Source organism: Nicotiana sylvestris, chromosome 1 (assembly GCF_000393655.2).
Source record: "Nicotiana sylvestris chromosome 1, ASM39365v2, whole genome shotgun sequence".
NCBI lineage: Eukaryota > Viridiplantae > Streptophyta > Magnoliopsida > Solanales > Solanaceae > Nicotiana > Nicotiana sylvestris.
The window spans coordinates 108,245,998-108,266,205 of record NC_091057.1 but is presented as its reverse complement, the minus strand read 5'-3'; the positions used below and the strand labels follow the sequence as shown (position 1 = coordinate 108,266,205).

The window sequence follows — 20,208 nt, the reverse complement described above, 5'->3', positions numbered from 1 at the left end:
TATTTATTTCATTCAATTAACTAAACTATGTGTAACTTGCTTAGAAAATTCAAATAGTAGGAAGGTCAAATTTTTAGAGTCAGATAATAATTTTTTGTTTTCCTTTTTTTTTTCATTTTAATGCTTTCTAATTAGTTAAAAAATTTCATGGCGGAATTTTTTAATCACTGTCATTTATTTTTTTCTTCTAATAAGAATTACTGATAGTGAATACTCCCTCCGTTTCATATTAAATGAGGTAGTTTGACTCGGCACGGAGTTTAAGAAAAAAGAAGAAGACTTTTGAAACTTGTAGTCTTAAAAGCTTAAGAGTAAAAGAATTGTGGGGACATGACATTTGTGTGGCTATAAAAGCTTCTCATTAAGGGTAAATGGGTAAAATAAAAGAATTTAAAATTAAATTTTTTTCAAATTTAGAAATGTATCATTTGTTTTGGAATAGACATACCACAATTAATACGAGACGGAGGAGTATAAGTTAATAACGCTGTACGTAAAATCACGATAATATAATATCCTGAGCAGTTGACTATTTGCCTTGCCATCATGAGGTCTTCATTAAAGCAATAATTGTCCAATTTGCCATGATCCACTTTAGGTTTGGTAGGACAAGCAGGAAAATATAATAGCAACTGTAAATCGCTCCTAACAATCAGCAGCCGCCTAGTATACTAGGCTACCTAATAGTCAAATAAGAACAAACACAGAAATGCAAAAACAGAAGGAAAGACAAAACAAGTAGGAACTCATCATGTTACAATTTCGTTAGAAACTAGGCTGCTCCATACAATTTCGTAAGATGCTCTATTTTCTCTTTCACCCAAAATTAAAACAAGGCTGCAGCTAACTATACATTTCTTCACATCTCTTGTTAAACAATTAGCTGCGGCCATGGCTTTCCATCATCGAAAGCTAATCTTTGAATCTCTTGACTTGAATTCCACAGGCAAAACTTGTAGCAGCTATTATTGCAACCCAAAACAGAATCCTTCTGAAATTTGTCCACTTTCATGTCTATACATTTGCTACCCAAATTGTTCTTTTCCTCTGTTTTCAGAAATCCAACCACCACTACCACCTAATTTTTTCACACCAAAAATTCTTCTTCCTCCGTCTCCACATAAAACCACTATTTCCATCTTCTTGATCATTCTCATTTCGTTTTTAGCCACTTCTTTCTTCGTATTTTGTTGCTTTATTGTTTACAGATTCCGCAACTCAAGAATTTTGTCACAAAGGCAGCAGCAGGAGGAAGAAGAAGAGGAGTTTAGTGATATTGTTGACGAAGATTTTCATGGACCTATGGTGGATCATCCTATATGGTATATTAGAACAGTGGGTCTTCAGCCATCAGTTATTAGCGCTATCACGATTTGCAAGTATAAAAGAGGTGAAGGACTAGTTGAAGGAACAGATTGTTCTGTTTGCTTGAGTGAATTTCAAGAAGATGAAACTCTTAGAATTTTGCCCAAGTGTAACCATGCTTTTCATATACCTTGTATTGACACTTGGCTTAGATCTCACACCAATTGTCCTATGTGCCGCGCCGGCATTGTCATCGCCACAACCGCGCCATCACCGTCGTCTGAACAGGTATGCATGAAGTGTATGAATATTCCATCAAACAGCTTAAGTTGTTTGGCATAACATACTATTTATTTATTTAATTATGTCTTTAACACAAACTTTATATATAGCTTGATTTTTTTTACGGGTTAAGTACATGAAAATTATTGTTGATAATGGACGGAAGTAAGACTAAAACTAAAAATCTCAATCTATTCAAATACCATTTTGAAGTGTGTGATCGCTCCTCTATACATTTAACATGTTACAATAAATATACTCTTATTTACTTAATTATGTCTATATTTAGAACGTAGGGCTGAGACATGACGAAGAAACTCGTTCAGAGAATGCGGCAGAATTAAGGATTGAGATTGAAAATGAAGATGATTCAGCGGATATAAGTAGTATGGATGTTAGTGGAAATTCCAAGGAAGATGTGGGGAATGGTAATGAAGGAGAGTTTGGTGAATTCTGTGAATCAAGAATACCAGCTTCTTCGGAATCTTTATCTACAGCTTTTATGACACGTATTGCTTATACTGATGCAAATTCTTCAAGAGAACAATCCACTGATCAAAATTCACTTGAGGTAAATGACTCAGAGATGGGTACATCTGTGTCACAGAGTAGTTTTGATGGTAATCAGAGCTCAGCAGAAAAGAGAACTTTTTGTGTGGACAGAGAAATGGAGAAAGAGCAAATGAGATCTCTTTCTTTCAGTACACAGTTAGTGATCAAAAGAAGCCAGAGTGCAGCTCTTCTAAGGTGAAGTTAATTCCATTGTTTTCTTAGAGAATTTTCCAAGTGAAACATATGAAAATTCTAGGTGTCTCAAAAACTCTTATAAAGATGAGAGGTTGCCCTTTCCTTTCCCCCAGACACCCTACTCCCATAGAAAAGCAAAATTAATACTACTACTTCCAAAAGGAAAAACATAAAAGCAAATAAGAAAAAGAGAATTTCACCCATTGCTTTAATAATGTCTCGGATACTTTATCAATGTTTGCCGTGTAATAGTATAAGAAGTTTGAGGCTGATGTAAAAGTGGAGATCAGCTAGAGAGAAAAGAATCTCTCTTATATGTATTGTCAATGCCAAAGGCTTTTGGCAAAAGTTATCAATAATATTTCTTTTTTGTTTGTAAAGTATATATAATTGTTTCTTTTCTTTTTTTGTTTTTTGTGTCCTGGTTTAAGTTCATAGCCATCTTGCTAGTGTGTTCATGCCTCAAATTTACTTGACAACGAATTCCTTTAACGCAAACAAACAAAACTCTCGTGTAGTTTTTATAATTCGTATAATATGATATAGGGATTATAAGCTCCCTACTGATATCCGATGTTTTATACTTCAATACCACATAAGAGGAGGTGATTTGTGTGGTATCCAATTTTTGGTAACTGATTATAGAAGGACCTGGTTCTTCTATGTGTTCCAACTACTACTGTTGCGGAATAATAAATACAGAAATTAAAGAACACAGAATTTTCCAAACTCTCCACTAAAATCACTTAGCCAAAAACTGCATTTACAAAAACTCTTTTGTAAACCTAGGACTAATCCCGTTGTAGCACACAGTCTCAACTGTTGCAACAACTTCAAGTTAACTCTAACTTGAAGACTCTGAGTACCTAATACAATTGCTTCTAGATAAAACTGAAAATTGTTGGACTTTAAGCCATTGGGCTTTAAAAACTAGAAGTGTAAATTGAAAATGGTGGGAAATAAAATGGAGGGAAATGAAAAAATTGGAAAATTTGAATCAAGTGAGCTTTGTCAAATGAACTTTGTCCCTCATTGGTGAGGGACAACTACACTTGTGTGTATAAATATAGGATCACTTCTTAGAGCTCTTAAAAGGAGTTGAAGAGAATGAAGCCTCGTGTCGTCGTCATCGCTCCGCTCGGCTTCGGATTCGGATAATGATCGATCGATGAGATTATTTTTTTTTTGACGAAGTTTATTTAATTAATTATATAAGAATTAATTAAGTGTCAGTCAGTTCATTAACGGAATTAACTGGAATCCAAAACGTTGAACGTTGGTTTTCCCTTTTACGAGCATACACCTCTTCCTTTCAAATATCTGTTCACATTATGAACAGACATCACGCCTATTACGACAATTGTCTATAAATTTCGAGGCATGGCTTCCTTTTCAGACACTGAAAAAAATATAGTACTTCTTTCTAAAAATCCTGCATTCTACTTCGCAGTTTCTCTTTCAAATTCGTAAGTGTGATTTTGCTCCGTTCTTTGAGTTCGTTGGTATCCTGCAGTTTTTATTGCCACTGTTGCAGAAAGGTTTATTATGTTTCATCCTGGGAGGATTTAATCCATTATCTTGGCAACTTGTGAGAGGGTTAAAATTCCTTAAGGACGCACAAGGAAATTGTGGACTCGGAGTATTTCTTATCGTTTATAGCTTTTCAGTTTCTTCTAATAGTTTTCTAATTTCTGTTTTAACACAATAGCGACCACAAGCTTAAGGAATTTTAAATTAACGTTTTTGTGTTGAAATCTATATTGAACTGTTAACTATATTTTGTATACTGATTTGGAGACTAAAGCCTTGGTGCTTTCTACTCCGATATATTTTTTACTCCGGTTTAAAGAACATAAAAACTTTACCGGGGTATTAAATTTGAATACGGTTTGAAGAATATAATAAACTTTACCATTTATTTTTGAATGTTTGGTTTGGTATTCAGTTTGAAGATATAAAACCTTCACTAATTTGAAAAGTTCTGTTTGTTGCCAACTTTACAGAAAAATGGCAAATGAGGACCAAACTAATGCTAATGGAACGGGTGCTACTGTTACGAGTGTTGCTGCCTCGTCGAGCCGTTAAACTCCTGCTCATGCTATGGCACCAGCAGAAAAACCCGGAAAGTTTTCCGGTATTGACTTCAAACGTTGGCAAATGAAGATGCTCTTCTATCTTACTACATTGAGTTTGCAGCGATTCATCAAGGAGGATCCTGCGGTCGTGGCTGAAGGCACTCCGGATGACAAACGATTTGTTGTAACTGAAGCATGGAAACATTCTGATTTCTTATGCAAAAACTACATTTTGAGTTATTTGGAAGATAGCTTGTACAATGTCTATAGTGTCATAGAAACTTCAAAAGCGTTATGGAATGTGCTTGAGAAGAAGTACAAGACTGAGGATGCCGGACTTAGCTGCAAGGTTTTTGGATTTCAAGATGGTTGACACTAGGTCGGTCATAACTCAAGTCCAAGAATTACAAGTCATTGTGCATGACCTCCTTGCTGAAGGTATGATCATAAATGAGGCCTTTCAAGTCGCCGCTTTCAGTGAGAAGTTACCTCCGTTGTGGAAGGACTTTAAGAACTATCTAAAACACAAGCGTAAGGAGATGACACTTGAAGATTTGATTGTTCGTTTGAGGATAGAAGAAGACAACAAAAATGCTGAAAAGAAGTCACGTGGGAACTCGACAATAATAAGGGCTAACACTATTGAGGAGGCGCCACAAAATAAGAAGAGAAAGAAGGCTTCTGGACCAAAGAATTACCCAAGCAAGAAAAAGTTCAAGGGTAATTGCCACAACTGTGGAAAGTCTGGGCATAAGGTCGTGGACTGTCGTGCATCAAAGAATGATGTACAAAAGAAGAAGAAGAAGAAGAAGAAGAAGAAGAAGAAGAAGAAGAAGAAGAAGAAGAAGAAGAAGAAGAAGAAGAAGAAGAAGAAGAAGAAGAAGAAGAAGAAGAAGAAGAAGAAGAAGAGAAGAATCAAGCTAACATGGTTGAAAATGTTGAAGAAATGGAGGACTTGTGTGCCATGTTGTCTGAATGCAACTTGATAGGAAATCCTAAAGAATGGTGGATTGATTCTGGAGCCACCCGTCATGTTTGTGCTAACAAGGAGTTATTTTCTTCCTATACCCCCGCAGGACCCGACAAGACAATTTTCATGGGAAATTCATCTACAGCCACAATTTAAGGAATTGGCAAGATTGCGTTGAAGATGATGTCGGGAAAAATGGTGACTCTAAACCAAGTTCTCCATGTTCCAGAAATTCACAAGAATCTTGTGTCTACCTCACTTATTGTCAAGAATGGATTCAAATGTATTTTTATTTCTAATAGTGTAGTACTAAGTAAGAATGATGTGTATGTAGGAAAAGGTTACCTGAATGAGGGCCTTTTTAAGCTAAATGTAATAGCAGTTCCTATCAATAAAGTTAATGTTTCTTCTTGCTTACTTGAGTCTAACACTTTATGGCATGCACGCCTAGGTCACATCAACTTCAAAACATTGCGAAAAATGATAAATTTGGAAGTATTGCCAAAATTCGATTGTATTAATTCCAAATAGCAAATATGTGTGGAATCAAAGTATGTTAAGCATCCTTATAAGTCCGTTGAAAGGAATTCAAGTCCTTTAGACTTAATTCACACAGATATTTGCGACATGAAGTCAACACCATCTCGTGGTGGGAAAAAGTATTTTATTACTTTTATTAACGATAGTACGAGATATTGCTATGTTTATTTACTTAATAGTAAAGATGAAGCAATTGATGCTTTCAAGCAATACAAGAGTGAAGTTGAAACACAACTAAACAAAAAAATAAAAATGATAAGAAGTGATAGGGGTGGCGAATATGAATCTCCTTTTGAAGAAATATGTTTGGAAAATGACATTATTCACCAAATAACTGCCCCTTACTCTCCACAATCTAATGGAATTGCAGAGAGAAAGAATAGAACGTTGAAAGAGATGATGAATGCGTTATTGATAAGTTCTGGTTTACCACAGAACTTGTGGGGGAAAGCTATACTTACAGCTAACCGAATAATTAAACCGTGTACCTCATAGTAAAACACAGTCCATTCCTTATGAAAAATGGAAAGGAAGGAAGCCCAGCTTGAAATACTTCAAAGTGTGGGGGTGTTTAGCTAAGGTACAAGTTCCTAAACCTAAAAGGGTTAAGATAGGTCCAAAAACGGTTGATTGTGTATTTATTGGATATGTAACCAATAACAAGGCATATCATTTTATGGTTCATAAATCAGAAAATCCTGAGATCCACGTTAATACAATAATAGAATCAGATAATGCTGAATTCTTTGAAACTATTTATCCATATAAAAAGGAAAGCGAATTGTCCTACCAAAAGTCAAAACGACCTCGGGAGGAAACAACAGATGGTATGCCTAATGAGGAAAATCCGAGAAGAAGTAAACGTCAAAGAACATCTACTTCATTCGGTCCAAATTTTCTGACTTTCCTACTAGAAATGAGCCTCGAACCTTCAAGGAAGCAATGTCTTCCTCAGAAGCACAATATTGGAAAGAGGTTGTCAATAGTGAAATAGAATCTATATTGAGCAACCACACCTGGGAATTGGTTGATCTTCCTCCAGGTAATAAAACTTTGGGTTCTAAATGGATTTTCAAGAAGAAAATGAAAGACGATGGTCTTATTGACAAATACAAGGCAAGACTTGTTGTCAAAGGATTTAGACAGCGAGAAGGTCTTGACTATTTTGACACATACTCGCCGGTAACAAGAATTGCATCCATTCGAATGCTAATAGCGTTAGCCGCCTTGTATGGTCTTCAAATCCATCAAATGGATGAAAAAACAGCTTTCTTAAATGGTGATCTAGAGGAAGAAATTTACATGAACCGACCTGAAGGGTTTGCGGTTCCAGTAAAAGAAAAGAAGTTGTGTCGACTTGTTAAGTCCCTTTATGGACTAAAACAAACACCCAAGCAATGGCATGCAAAATTTGACCAAACAATGTTGTTAAATGGCTTTAAGATTAATGAATGTGATAAATGTGTTTACATTAAGAACGTTCCAAATCATATAGTCATTGTTTGCTTATATGTTGATGATATGCTAATAATGAGCAAAGACATTGCCGACATTCAAGCTACTAAGCGTATGCTTGCTAGTAAGTTTGAGATGAAAGACTTAGGAGTTGCCGATGTAATTCTAGGAATTAAAATCCAGAGGACTCCTCAGGGTCTGGCTTTGTCTCAATCACATTACATGAAAATGGTACTTGAAAAATTCAACACTTGGAATTTAGAAGTGCAAGAACTCTAATTGACTTAAACCATCATCTTGAAAAGAATAAAGGTGAAGGCACGTCTCAATTGGATCATGCTCGTGTGTTGGGAAGATTAATGTATATTATGAACTATACACGTCCTGATATAGCTTGTGCATTAAGTAAACTTAGTCGATTCACAATTAATCCCAACAAACATCACTAGGTGGCAATGAAACGAGTTCTGGGATATTTGGAATATACTCAAGACTACACTTTGCACTACAATAAATATCCTACGGTTATTGAAGGATATAGTGATGCAAATTGGATAACCGGCTCAATAGAAACAAAGTCCACAAGTGGATATGTTTTTACTGTTGGTGGAGGAGCAGTATCTTGGAAGTCTTCCAAACAGACGTGCATCGCTTGCTCTACAATGGAATCAGAGTTTATAGCTTTGGATAAGGCTGGCAAAGAAGCTGAATGGCTTCGAAATTTCTTAGAAAACATTCCGTTCTGGCCAAAACCTTTGGCTCCTATATGCATACATTGCGATAGTGAGGCTGCAATAGGACGGGCATGGAGCGTTATGTATAACGGAAAGTCTCGTCATATACGATGAAGACATAAAACCGTTAGACAATTACTCTCTAGTGGAATTATCACTATTTATTATGTAAGATCAAAGGATAATGTGGCGGATCCGCTTACAAAAGGCCTAATTAGAGAGGGAGTTGAGAAATCATCTAAGGGAATGGGACTCTGGCCGAGGACAAGTCATCATGGCGGTAACTCTGCCTAAGAATTTTGGATATTCCGAGATCTAGGTTCAAGGAGCTCAAACAAAGTTGTGATTGACCGGTTTAACATTGTCAAAGTAAAATCTTTGGTCCCTTCTCAGGATGAAGACAATGTTCAATAACAAGGATAGAACTTTACACGTTCTTTAATGATTACCTAAGTTTGATGTGGTATTTATCAAATAGTGTCAATCTAAAGGATTACATGTTTAGGAATCACCTATGTAAGTGTGAAGTGGAAGCCGCTTCAATGAGAATTCTATAAGGCCAATTCTCTATGCACTTGTAAAACCAGACGGTGTTCATGGCTGAAACAAACACAACAATGAGAACCAAAAGATGGTTAAGGGTTGGTTGTGCGACATATGATTGTCTAGGTATACACTAAAGTTCGATGGTTCAAAGATATCAAATCTACCGATTGACCAAGTATATTCAAAGGGAAACCTACTTATCCAGATACAATTAATCCTTACTTGCAAATCGCACAGCTTTCATCTATGTTCATTCTTGTTACAGTCATTCCCATTCATGTGGGGGATTGTTGGACTTTAAGCCATTGGGCTTTAAAGACTAGAAGTGTGAATTGGGAAATGGTGGGAAATAAAATGGAGGGAAATGAAAATTTTAGAAAAATTGAATCAAGTGAGCTTTGTCAAATGAACTTTGTCCCTCATTGATGAGGGACAACTACACTTGTGTGTATAAATATAGGATCACTTCTTAGAGCTCTTAAAAGGAGTTGAAGAGAATAAAGCCTCGCGTCGTCGTCGTCGCTAGGCTCGGCTTCGGCTTCGGATTTGGATTTGAATTCGGATTTGGATTTGTCAAATGATCGATCGATGAGATTAATTTTTTTAACGAAGTTTATTTAATTAATTATTTAAGAATTAATTAAGTGCTAGTCAGTTCATTAACAGAATTAACTGGAATCCAAAACGCTGAACGTGGGTTTTCCCTTTTATGAACAGACACCTCTTCCTTTCAAATATCTGTTCACATTATGAACATACATCACACCTCTTCCGACAATTGCCTATAAATTCCGAGGCATGTCTTCCTTTTCAGCCACTAAAAAAAATATAGAACTTCCTTCTGAAAATCCTGCATTCTAGTTCGCAGTTTCTCTTTCAAATTCGTAAGTGTGATTTTGTTCCATTCTTTGAGTTCGTTAGTATCATGCAGTTTGTATTGCCACTGTTGCAGGAAGGTTTATTCTGTTTCATCCTGGGAGGATTTAATCCATTATCTTGGCAACTTGTGAGGGGGTTCAAATTCCTTAAGGACGCACAAAGTAATTATGGACTCGGAATATTTCTTATCGTTTACAGCTTTTTAGTTTCTTCTAATAGTTTTCTAATTTCTGTTTTAACATAGTAGTGACCACAAAAAGTACAATATAAAACCACCTATTGTAATTAAACTAAAATAAAAGACAGGCACTTGGAACTGGTTCTTCTATCTGGTTCAAGTAGCTTCAGGTTTCCATGTTTGAATCACACATAAATTGCTTGCAAAATTGCCTTGCTAGTTTGCTCTCAATTCACGTTAAACTTCTGCTTATGTGCGTTACGTGTAAAAGAGAACAACACTAATATTTAAGGAGTTAGTAAATAGATATTAACTAGAATATTGATGCTACTCTTCCTTGGTGGAAGAGTTCTAGTTGATCTCATCCTCTAACTTTATCCATTTCTTAAGTTGTGTTCTCTTTGAGTAATGAGTCTTTCTCCTTATCCAATATACAACATTTTCGATCAGGATCAGGAGATATCACTTTTGGTAAGTTAGGTTTATCTCCTTCACGTGCATCTCACATGCTTGAGTTGACCATATTTTTGCTTCACTAAGGTGGACCTGGTCCATTTCTGAGTTCCTTTGTCAATCTTCAAAACTCTCATTTACTTGGGCCAACAAATTTCCTATTTTTGATGATGATAAACTCTGTGCTTTTCACTCACTTAGGCCTTGTCAGAACTCAGCTCAATCATCAGTACAAAGTTAGAAATTTTTCACTTATCATCAAGGACCAAGTTCATTAGGTTATAAACATCACTTATTCAGAACATAAAGCACAATATCTCTTTCCCCTTTTGGCATCATCGAAAAGTTGCATAATCAAAGTGTAATTCCCAGATTTTAAAAATTACTCATGGCCACTGGGGAAACTGCAAGTGCAATTATGGATTAATCATCAGTAATGAACCAAACATATTCAAACTATCAAGGAAAGATAAACAACCAACACGAGCAAAAACAGTAAACTTCATTGATAGAGAATATGATTCTACCACAATCCACAAAAAAATAAAAACAGTTAAAACATGAGCAAAACAAGAAAAATCCCTAATCTGGGTAACTGAAAGGCCTAAACAAAGTTCAAGAAATGAAGGCTGGGGAGATTAAGGCTTGGAAGAACTAGAGGGTTACGTTTTGTCTTGGAGAATGTGCATCATGTCTTGAAGAATGCCATCATTCTTCTCCTTTTCCTTTGTGAGCTCAGTTCTGAGAGCATCTCTCTCAGATTCAACCTCTGCTAAACGAGCATTTAGCCTAGCTATATCAGCATTCTTTTCCCCACTCTCCTGCACTAGAGCTCTGACTTTTCTATTAATAAGTGTCTTTTTAGATGAACCAGGTTCATTGGGAATAGCATTGACCTTATAGTCACATGCAATCAAAGTGTTGATTCCAAAATAGTCTTTGCTTGGGGCCATTTCCCACTTCTTTAGTGGCACCTTGCAACGATCAATAACAGTAGTCAGAATAAACCCATAAGGAGTGGCATGGGCCTTGAAGCCATTGATAATCCTGTCTAGTAGCTTGATAATAAATGCAGGCCAGTTGATCTGCCTCCCACTTTCAAGACACTCCATCAAAACCAACTCCATGTAGTTAGCAATGTGTTTTCCTTCCTGCTTGGGCAGCAAGCACTTGTTGACAAATTCAAACAAGACTTTGTGGCATGGCTTTATTTCATTCTTATGCACAACCTTGGCCTCATTCACTTCTGTGACATCACAAAATTTCCTAGTGATTGCAAGGACAGTAGGAAGGGTGTCCAGACTTGGCCATTTTTGCCTTGTGTAGTCATCATACCCTTCAAAAGGGATGTCAAGGATCTCACCCAGCTCCTTTGCATCAAAAGTCACTTGAACCCCTTTCATCTGGCTGGTAACTCTGCCATCCTTGACCTCTGCATTGGCCATGAACTTAATGATCTCATTTCTTGCTAGCCTACCATCCAACTGAAGGGCCATGCTCTTCCAGCCCTGAACAGCTAGAGCATCAACCAATCGAACCATCCCTGGTTCCTCCAAATCCTTTAATAGTCTACCCTTCAAAATTCTTCGTTTGCCAAAATTGGCCAGCTTATCTTGTTCATAATTGGATTCACCCTCTTCTTTACCACTCCAATCTTCTTCCTCAATAACTGTAACTTGTTTGGCTTTCACAGCAGACCTTGTTCTTTTAGCCAAAGAAGAAGGTTCAACAGCCTTGGAAACAGATGAAGACTTCTTCAAAGAAGTCTTGGTTTTCTTGGGCTTAGAGGTCTGAACCTCCACATCTACAATCACATGTTCATCTTGATGGACCGGGTCCATCACATCCACATCAACATCCTCAGCAGGCTCTGCAACCTTAGCTTTCCCTTTTTCTTTTCTTTTTGCTTTCTGCCATGGCCTTTTGTAACTCATCCTCACTTTGCTTCACCTTACTCCTTGTAGCCCTTCCTTTTGGTAGAGGAATCTCAACAAGTATTGGAGAAGTAGCCTAACTTTTCTTGGTAGTTTTTGCAGTGCTGGAAGCTTTTGGTGTTGGGGTTCTCCTTTTCTTGGGGTTGTAGCTTTCTCCCACTTTCTTCAGAAGGTCTGCTAGGGTCTCCTCAATTGATGAACCAGGTTCATCTGCATGGGAACTGAGATTGATCAACCCTTCAGCAACCTCCCCTAATCCACTTCCCCCTATTTTCTTGCTACTCTCCACCACCTTCTCTGGCTCAGTTCCACAGATTGCCAGTGTAACCGCTTCAGAGGTGGGTGAGGAATCAGCCACTTCTTTCCCTTTTCCCCTATCATCACTACTCACACCCTCACTCTCTTTTTCTTTTTCACTTTTACTTTTACCTCCTCTCCTTCTTGACTCATGCATTTCCACATTCCTAACAGACCCAACCAAGGCAAAGCGATTGTCCAAATTTTCAACTAGAACAGAACGTACCTCAGAAGGGGGATTTTGCACAGATATTGCTTGCTCAGAATCAGAAGACCCAGTTCCTTCCCCCTCACTCGCAGACTTGAAAGAATCATCAGAATCTTGGGCTTGACTGACCTTCAACTATGTGTTTAATTTCTTGGAAAGCACACCTGTAGCCACAGTTTTGTGAGCAAGCATCTTTACTCGCCTTCTCCTAGGTTGGGGGGTTGTGCTGGGTTGAGGATTAGTGGAGGAATCACAGGTTGTAGGTTGTGGAGGAGTGCCTGGGTCATCTTAGGGGTTGGTCATTTTTGCTAATTCTGGAAGAGGATTTCTGAATTGGGTTTTGGAAGAGAGAAGAATAGAGAATTATGAGAATGGCAGTGATGGCGATGATGGGTTTTTAAATAGAGAAGGTTAATTAATATCTAATGGCAGATTTTTGTAGTCAATTAGAAGTCCAATCAACCTGAAATTTCAGGTTGAACGAGCGGTTATGCTTCCCAAGATTCTAGGCATTTTATGCTGTGAGTATTCTAATAGAGACGGAATTGGTTCAAACTCAAAATGATAGGTTTTTCTGATGTTTGAACATGGGTAGGACTCTTCTCATGAATTAATTATTAATATTTCTAATTGTGCAGAGTGTAGAAAACATACCTCGTTATTCAGATGAACCAGTACTGATGGACCAGGTTCTTCACATAGAATCCTCTTGATCATGCCTCAATTTGCCAAAATACAGAAAATTTTGTTAGAGATCAGTGAGTCATATTAACACATGGCACAAGAGTATACTAGTTATAGTATGAGACTGAGCAAAGATTAATCTAAATATTTACACACTTTCCAATTTTCTAACCAATTTTTTTTTCTTTTTTGTCAAAAAAAATTTCATTGTGCATTCTGAACTGGTTCCATTAGGTGGTCTTAATCATCCCTAATTCTACTCTACTCAGTGCTTTTGTAAATATGTCAGTAATCTATTTATCAGTAGCACAAAATTTTATAGTGATCAATTCTTTCTCATAGTTGTCCCACAAAAATGATATCTAATATCTATGTGCTTAATTCTCTTATGATGAACCAGGTTCCTAGTCATACTAAGAGAATTTTTTGTGTGGACAGAGAAATGGAGAAAGAGCAAATGAGATCTCTTTCTTTCGGTACACAGTTAGTGATCAAAAGAAGCCAGAGTGCAGCTCTTCTAAGGTGAAGTTAATTCCATTGTTTTCTTAGAGAATTTTCCAAGTGAAACATATGAAAATTCTAGGTGTCTCAAAAACTCTTATAAAGATGAGAGTTTGCCCTTTCCTTTCCCCCAGACACCCTACTCCCATAGAAAAGCAAAATTAATACTACTACTTCCAAAAGGAAAAACATAAAAGCAAATAAGAAAAAAGAATTTCACCCATTGCTTTAATAATGTCTCGGATACTTTATCAATGTTTGCCGTGTAATAGTATAAGAAGTTTGAGGCTGATGTAAAAGTGGAGATCAGCCAGAGAGAAAAGAATCTCTCTTATATGTATTGTCAATGCCAAAGGCTTTTGGCAAAAGTTATCAATAATATTTCTTTTTTGTTTGTAAAGTATATATAATTGTTTCTTTTCTTTTTTGTTTTTTGTGTCCTGGTTTAAGTTCATAGCCATCTTGCTAGTGTGCTCATGCCTCAAATTTACTTGACAACGAATTCCTTTAACGCAAACAAACAAAATTCTCGTGTAGTTTTTATAATTCGTATAATATGATATAGGGATTATAAGCTCCTTACTGATATGTGATGGTTTATACTTCAATACCATACAAGAGGAGTAATTTGTGTGGTGCTCAATTTTTCGTTAACTGATTATAGAAGGATCTGGTTCTTCTATGTGTTCCAACTACTACTGTTGCAGAATAATAAGTACAGAAATTAAAGAATACAGATTTTACGTGGAAAACACCGGGCTCAAAAGGTGAAAAAACCACGACCTACTTTCCAGTAGGATTTTCCCAAACTCTCTACTAAAATCACTGAGCCAAAAATTGCATTTACAAAAACTCTTTCGTAAACCTAGAACTAACTCTAATCTCGTTGTAGCACACAGTCTCAACTGTTGCGACAACTTCAAGTTAACTCTAACTTGAAGACTTTGAGTACCTAATACAATTGCTTCTAGATAAGTTGAAAGGTACAATATAAAACCACCTACTACAATTGAACTAGAATAAAAGACAGACACTTGGAACTAGTTCTTCTATCTGGTTTAAGTAGCTTCAGGTTTGCACGCTTAAATCACACATAAATTGTTTGCAAAATTGCCTTGCTATTTTGCTCTCAATTCACGTTTAACTTCTGCTTATGTGCGTTACCTGCAAAAGAGAACAACACTGATATTTAAGGAGTTAGTAAATAGAGATTGACTAGAATACTAATGTTACTCTTCCTTGGTGGAAGAGTTCTAGTTGATTTCATCCTCTAACTCTATCCATTTCTTAAGTCGTGTTCTCTTTGAGTAAGGAGAATTTCTCCTTATCCAATATGCAACATTTTCGATCAGTATCAGGAGATATCACTTCTGGTAAGTTAGGTTTATCTCCTTCATGTACATTTTACATGCTTGAGTTAACCATATTTGTGTTTCACTAGGATGGACCTGATCCATATCTGAGTTTCTTTGTCAATCTTCAAAACTCTCCTTTACTTGGGCCAACAATATCCTTATCCAATATAAGTCCTCGGAAAGGAACATTATTTATGCCAAATATAGATTTTCCAGCAGGTATACCAAAAGAAAATTATCACTCCCTTGAATTCAGACATAGATCAAGAACAAACAAAGCAAAACTTTAGTAAATAGCTCTAAATACATAAATATAAAGGTTACTTTAGTAAAACATAATAGAAATAGAGTTCTAATTAAGTACTACATTTGAATTTTGATGCCTAAAGACCGGCTATTAATTATTTACTTGGATTAGAAAAGCACATGAGCAAAACTTATATAATCAAATCAAATAGCACAACTTTCACCATAATTTGTCCTACTAAAAAAACTTCCGTCGAAATAACAAAAAAATCCTCAAACTATCCCATAATATCAAGACCCTTCTTATAAATTGCTTTAATATCAAATTGTCCATTTTGGAGCTCAATTAAAAAAAATCAAAACTTCTCTTCATAGAGGTTCTCAGCTAGAAACCCTACTCCCTAGCCACCATATTTTAAAATACCTATTTTACCCTCGATTTTGTCAGCCTTGGTCTATTTTTTTTATAAATAAATATTTTAATATCACAATATTTTTTTTAATCTATGTTATATATTTATCTATAGTGAAAGTAATTTTAAAAAAAGTTCAGAAATATCACCAAAGTATACATTTTATTGGACATAATTTCCTCTATAAAGACGAACAAGATATGCATCCATGATCCGACCCGTCCATTTGATGCCCGAAGCATTTCGAATTAAAATATCAAGCTCAGCTAGTGTGTTCAAGATCGATCTAGGCAACTAGTGGTAGCTGAGGATTTAATTAGGTTTGGTGTTGAAAGGGTCAAAAATCATGTGGTTCAGGCCTTAGGCAATTGTGAATGAGCCGATTAATTAGCATTTTTCGGTTCCCATTCTGTAGAATATAATCAACCATATGCAGCTCAGCTTTGACCAGATTCTCTCTTCAAAAGCAATGTGCAGATCAGCAATAGTACACTCATTTTAATAGATTTCTTAATTATTAGTGTGAAAGAATTTAGATTACAATCCAAACCATCTTTTTTTGGATTGAAAAGAAAACCTCTTTGAATACTTTTGATAACTGATAAACTTAGTTCACCCACACTTTAACTTTTTATTTTGCTAATTTGTCGTCATGATATAAGTTTTAGTCCCAATAGATAGACAATCCGATCCAATATAAAAAAAAAAGATAGTAAGACTTTGAAGGCTTGGGCTCCCTTATTTTGTGGAATTCAATCAACGCATTTGATCCCTTGTCTCTAACAATTAGTCACTAACAGACAAGCTTAACTTGGAAAATATTAGTTTGCTGTTTTTGCGTTCTAGTTCCACAGTCAAAGTCATATAAGTGCCTTCTTTTCTATTACTTTTTCAAAAAGAAATAAAAAATCTATAAGGCACTCGATAATTGAGGGAAAATACTAGTTATGTCCATTTATAAGTAGTTTATTACAAAAATTGGTCAATTCATAAAATATTATTAGTAATAGCAAATTAGTTATTTGTAGTAAAAAAAAAAGTCAAAATTTTGCTTTCTTTTAAGTGGGTATTATTAGAATAGATTGGGTACATCTTAACGAGCTTGAATCTCAGTTTTGGGATGAATTGGTTGAGTTTTGGAATGGTTTGAATTGAAAATTCAAAGTATAAAACAAACATGAAAAAAAAATAAAATGTTTATCACACTATGTATCACTTGTGTATCAGATATGTATCAAATATGTATCACATGTATATTATATACCTGCGTGTGAGATACATATTTGATACATGTGTCATAAATGAATTTTTTGAACTCGATTTTAACTGCTGATTTTGATAACAATTCAGTCCAAATCACCTCCAATCTTCTCGAATTTTGTATATTGACTCATGATCTATGTATTTTCAATGAATATCAGCCATACGCATTGAAAAGGTCCTTTTTTTTGCTTAGATTTTTGGAATCTTTTATATATATATATTTGTATTTCATCACCTTATTTGCTATCTCATCCATGAAATTTCTTTCTGTCTTGCATGTAATGTTGCTAATCACGCTTAAGAATATGGAAGGAGATCTTTGTGTCACGTCCTTAGTTGTTAACTAAGTACACGTGCGGCACTTGACAACTTGCTCGCGATCTTGCACAACTTGCTCACGTTCTTGCTATGCCAAGTCAGCCTTACTACCTTCAAGATCGCTAAGAGAATGGAAGAAAGAACACAAGAGAATTGTTCAATGAAGCTTTGTATTAGAGAGAACTTGAATTGTTTGCTTGGTAAATTACAAATGAGTGACCCCCTTTATATACTAGTCTCCTAGGGGCTAGTATGTAAATATTAATTATTATACAAGTCCTTGATATTTACAAGATAAGGGCTTTCTCTAGAATTCTCTACAAGCCTAGAAGATTTCTAGGACTTTCTTAGCAAATCCATCAGGATCTAGGTTCATCCTAAGGAAATGTCCATACCTCTCTAGAATCTTCTCACAAATGCTAGCCTTCATCTTATGTAAGTTTTCACATGGCATTAATATATGCCAAATGGCGCCTATGTGGCATGATGACATGGCGGTTCATCACACTCTCCCCCACCCAATATTGCGACGACTGCGGCGCAATGCTGCTACATAAACTCTCGGATATTATCTTTGAATTGCCACAAGTCTTCATATCGTTCCCACGTGGCCTCCTCTGGTGATTTCCCTTTCCAATGGACGAGGAACATAGTGGTGGATGTTTTCCCTTGTTCTCGCCTGGCCTGGTAATCTATAATAGCCTCAATCTCCCAATCATGCGAGGCGGTGATAGTCATTGGCGCTCAACTTGATTAGCCCCTACTCGGATCATCCTTATCTTCATGATATGGCTTAAGCATGCTGGCATAGAAGACAAGGTAGATCTTAAGATACGATGGCATGTCAAGCTTGTATGAGATCTTGCCTACCTTGGCGACGATCTTAAATGGCCCCTCGTACTTGCGATTCAGATTCTAATGCATGCCCCGTAGTGCCTTGAACTGTCTTGGGTTAAACTTCACCATAACCATGTCCCCAACTCTATAGTCTGTGGGACGCTGCTTACAGTCCGCAAACTTCTTCATCTTCTTAGCTGCCTTATCCAAGTAGGACTAGCAGTGTCGAGCTGCTCCTCCCATTCTTTAGCCATATGATAAGCCCCTAAACTCTTTCCCTCGAACGCGACTGGTAATGAATGTGGAGTTTGTGGTTGTTGGCCTGTGGCTAGCTCAAATGGTGTCCGCCCCGTGGACTTAATCCGCTGCAAGTTATAAGAGAATTGGGCGATGTCTAGTAGCCTTGCCCAATCTTTTTGGTGTGCGCTTACATAAAGCCTCAAGTAGCATTCTAGTAAGGCATTGACCCGTTCTATTTGTCCATCCATCTGTGGGTGGAAACTAGTAGAAAAGTGCAATTCCGTGCCAAGTATGTCGAACAACTCTCTCCAAAAGTTCCCAGTGAAGTGGGGTCTCGATCACTGATGATATGCCTTGGTAAGCCCCAATACTTTACCACGTTTTTAAAGAATAGCTTGGCGGCTTCTTTAGCTGTGCAACCCGGTAAGGCGGGCATGAAGGTGGCATATTTGGAAAATCTATCCACGACCACCATAATAGTACCATAACCGTCAGACCTCGGTAGGCAAGTGATAAAGTGCATAGTCACGCTCTCCCATGGACGCTCTATAACTGGTAGTGGCTCCAAAAGTCATCTGGGTTGTTGTTGTTCAACCTTGTCCTGTTAACAAATAAGACAAGTCTGCACATAGCACTCTATGTCATCTCGCATGCATGGCCAATAGTAGACTGACTCAACCAAGGCCCTAGTGCGACGTTGACCTGGATAACCAGCCCACATTGTGTCATGACTCACCCTTATGATCCATCGTCTAATGTCTCCAAACTTAGGAATGTAGACCCGCCGACCTGTGGTAAGTAGTAGGCCGTCTTCTATCCAAAATTGTCTCATCTTGCCTTTGTTAGCTAACTCGATAAGCTGTCTGGCTGCTGGATCATACTGCATGCCTTATTTTATAGCCTCACGAATGTCCCATCTCGCTGAAGTGATTGCAGTAATCTAGGCTCTCCGGCTCAAGGCATAGGCTACAACATTACCTTTTCCCGGCTTATACTCCAGCGTATAATCAAAATCGGCTAAGAAATCCTGCCACCTAGCCTGCTTTGGTGTGATCTTCTTCTGTGTCTGAAAGTAACTAGTAGCCACATTATCAGTCTTGACCACAAACCTCGACCCGAGCAGATAATGTCTCCATGTACGAAGGCAATGCACAATGGCAGTCATTTCCTTCTCTTGCACCGTGTAACGGCGCTCCGTCTCATTTAACTTGAGGCTCTCACATTCTATGGGATGCTTATCCTGCATTAGGACACCCCCAATGGCGAAGTCTGAGGCATCTGTGTGCACCTCAAATGTCTTGGCAAAGTAAGGTAATGCCAAGACTGGCTCCTCTGTTACAGCTGCCTTAAGGCATTCAAATGACTTTTGATGCTCCGTCCAAACCCATGGCTTGCTCTTCTTTAGCAACTCAGTCAATGGTGCGGCCTTTGCTGAGTATCCACTGATGAACCGACGATAGTAGTTAACAAGGCCAAGGAAGGATCTCAACTCAGTTACCTTTATGGGTGTCTCCCACTCCTGGATAGCATGTACCTTAGCCTTGTCCATGCATAGCTCACCATTGCTAATGACATGGCCCAAGAAGTGCACCTTTGATTGTGCAAACTCGTACTTCTCTCTCTTGATGTATACCTTGTTCTCCCGCAAGACTTAGAAAACCTTCCTTAATGCTCCATGTGTTCCTCCAAGGTGTTGTTGTAGATGACTATGTCATCTAGGTAGATACCACGAACTGATCAAGGTAGGG

The 20,208-nt window shown here is 37.2% G+C and overlaps 1 protein-coding gene across 1 annotated transcript; it reads left to right on the top strand.

Annotated features, from left to right (window-relative positions):
* The first annotated feature begins 597 nt into the window (after window positions 1-597).
* On the top strand, window positions 598-2,389 carry LOC104220833 (RING-H2 finger protein ATL54-like). Its single transcript, XM_009771793.2, has 2 exons — window positions 598-1,593; window positions 1,877-2,389. The coding sequence occupies exons 1-2, from the start codon at window positions 892-894 to the stop codon at window positions 2,336-2,338; spliced, it is 1,164 nt and encodes a 387-aa protein (XP_009770095.2). The 5' UTR covers window positions 598-891; the 3' UTR covers window positions 2,339-2,389.
* The last annotated feature ends 17,819 nt before the right edge of the window (window positions 2,390-20,208 follow it).

What these genes read in the sequence shown, in the direction of transcription:
- LOC104220833 (XM_009771793.2), top strand. Translation starts at nt 892, where the DNA reads ATGGCTTTCCATCATCGAAAGCTAATCTTTGAATCTCTTGACTTGAAT. An exon ending in CATCACCGTCGTCTGAACAG is followed by an intron (nt 1,594 to 1,876) that starts GTATGCATGAAG and finishes GTCTATATTTAG; the next exon opens with AACGTAGGGCTGAGACATGA.